The sequence below is a fragment of the Gavialis gangeticus genome, unplaced genomic scaffold, assembly GCF_001723915.1.
Source record: "Gavialis gangeticus isolate Ggan-Ray unplaced genomic scaffold, GavGan_comp1, whole genome shotgun sequence".
NCBI lineage: Eukaryota > Metazoa > Chordata > Crocodylia > Gavialidae > Gavialis > Gavialis gangeticus.
In genome coordinates this window covers 15,234,861-15,237,505 of record NW_017729027.1, presented here as the reverse complement: position 1 = coordinate 15,237,505, position 2,645 = coordinate 15,234,861, and the positions used below count along the sequence as shown (strand labels likewise).

The following is a 2,645-nucleotide window of genomic DNA, read 5'->3' as shown; positions in this document are numbered from 1 at the left end:
AGTTATTTTTGTTTGGAGAACTTTGAAATATTTGCATTAATTCTACAAACTAAATTTTCTTTAACTCAATTTTACTTTATATGACTTTTCTATTCAGACAAAGCAGTTACCTAACAAATAACCAGCAGTGCCATTCACTATTTAGGCACCCTACATAGATACTGAATGAAATCATAAAAATACTTAGCATTTACATGGCAGTTTCAGTTGCGGGTTTCAGAAGGCTTTGCAAAAGCTGCTTTCAATTGGGAACAATAAGACAGTAAAACTGGCCAAAGGAATTGGTGCAAGGTTGCACAATAAGCCAGCTTCAGCCAAGAGAACAGAACTTAAGCCCCCTGACCCCCTTACAGTCTTCTTCAACCAAAAAAACCCTTATCTTGTTCATTTAGATGAGTCTAAATCTTACTGAACTCTGACATTCTCCAAACACAGTTATTCGTCCTAAGAAAAAATGGCTCTTGTCCTCTTGGATCTGAGTACAGGTAGAAAAATTTTTTTAGCAACAATATTATGCTCATGATGAGAACTGAAGATGCTGTTGGAGACAGGTGATAGTCTCATACAATCCATGATTCCAATACAAGAACACATATTCACAAATAGACTTTATCCTCCACTATGTGATTTCTCCTAACAGTTCTCTCTTCTACAATTAAGCTATATTTATACTAAACTTTAAGGTATAGTTCTGCTAAAATTTATCTTAAATGATTCTCATAACTATACACGTCCATGCTTTTATTTCTTCTGCTGCTCTTTTCCATTTCTTATACTCCTCCCAGTCTTTTCTTATTGTAGTCTCCCTTTCATCTTCTGATTTTTATATTTTCTTTCTCATTATCTGATATGATTGAACAGTCTTTGATCTGTTTTTCAACTAGGCCCCACCTCCGAAAAATCCTTTCTAATACTGGGCCCACTCTAACTGCCCCTGAAGTCAATGGGAGCTTTAAGAATATACTATTTCAGAGATCTTGACACATACCTTTTATAAATCACTGTGTAAATGTATGGTGCTGTTCAAACTGTAGGTAGGACAGATCCAACAGTTTTTGTTTGCTTATTTGTTGTTTAAGGGCAATACTTTACAAGACAATATTCATGATATTTCAAAACATTACCTTGTGGAAGCTTCCGTAAAAGATTTTCTTTACTTCATCATTATCAAAAGTTACTGTCTGAATTTCTCCTCTTGCATCCTTGTTAAAGAATGACAGTACTTTGCTGGAAGCTGAATAATTATAATTAACAAATTTAATTTTAGATACAGACATGGTACAAGCCACAGACAAAAAAATCACCATCTTAGGCAGACCTATGTAAACACTGTACAGTTCTACTAAATGCATTATTAATTGTATCAATTCATGCAAAGCAGTTGCATGTTTCCATTTATAAACTTCTGTTCAGTAAGTATAATTATCCTTACGATCAAGAACCACTCCGACTTGTGGTTTGTAATCTCTGTCTGTAATCTGCCAAATTGCAAATGGCTCATTGGGGGTTTCCGGAAGAAGACGGAATAACAGTATGATAGTGTAAGCCTGTGGCAATCCCTCTGGGTGAAGTTCCCTGTTAAGAGGACATAAGGGTATATTTTTCTCATCAAATATGCATGAGAAAAATGAAAAGATCTTCATCATTTTCACTTTTTTAAAACCAAAGCATACCAGAAGTTGAAAAACCTACACTGATTAACAAACCTCAGCATTTTAAATGAAAGAAAAATCCCTATGCAAACAGAATTCGCATTATGAGTTACGAGAGTGCATTTTGGTGCCTGAGCTTGGTTGCATTTATAGGATGTAGTGTAGGCTACTACCATGCTGATTCAGCTGATGGCCACTACAGAAGAAAGATGGGTCACAGCCTTCCTCTGGGCCAGCCAGTTTCATGTCAAGCAATTAGGCACTGTGGGTACAAGGACTCAACTGTGGCTGATCCACCCACAGAGGAATAATGAGAGAGGGAGAGGTTCTACACACACTGTGAAGAATCTGGGGTACCTTTCCCTAGTTGTGATCTCCCTAGCTGTGTTATATTCCTGTCCACTCACTTTACTGGACACCAAAGTGGCAGAAATCCAGAAATAAATATAAGTATTTTAAAGGACGCCTAGAGAGCCTGTAGCTGAACAACCTTTGGCATTAAAAGGAAGCAGCAGGGTGGATATGAGAGGTTGTATAAGAAAGAGAGATGAGTTTTGCTTCCATTCAGCCCACATGGCTTCATTTTATAGTGTCAAAGTTCTGCTACTGGCTGAGAGCCATATGACCCAGTGAGTTAAAACAAAGATAGTAAGAAAACTTCCACGAATTTGAGACAAAGTGACAAAACATTATATTTTGTGCCACACAGAAATAATTCACTAACTCAGCAATATATATTTGCCCTGCAGAGGTTGAAGATGATGAAGTGAATATAACTCTAGTAATAAAAATTAACTAAGATGTGAGTGCAGCTGTTCTACTCTGACTAGGAAATGTAATTGCCTGAATACAACAGTTTTAACAGAGTTTACTTTTTTAGCTTTACACAACATAGAATCATAGGGAAGTAGGACTGGAAGGGACCTCAAAAGGTAATCTATTTCAGCCTCCCGCTCAAGGCAGGATCATCCCCAACTAAACCATCCCAGCCAA

At 37.0% G+C, this 2,645-nt stretch overlaps 1 protein-coding gene across 1 annotated transcript in view; it reads right to left on the bottom strand.

Moving 5' to 3' along the window:
• Window positions 1-2,645, bottom strand: part of COL12A1 (collagen type XII alpha 1 chain) — a 163,009-nt gene that overhangs the window by 48,507 nt on the left and 111,857 nt on the right. Inside the window, exons 50-51 of the mRNA XM_019520465.1 lie at window positions 1,433-1,575; window positions 1,125-1,234 (exon numbers count right to left, since the gene is read on the bottom strand). Of these exons, the coding sequence (XP_019376010.1) occupies window positions 1,125-1,234; window positions 1,433-1,575 (253 nt within the window). The remainder of the gene's footprint in view (window positions 1-1,124; window positions 1,235-1,432; window positions 1,576-2,645) is intronic.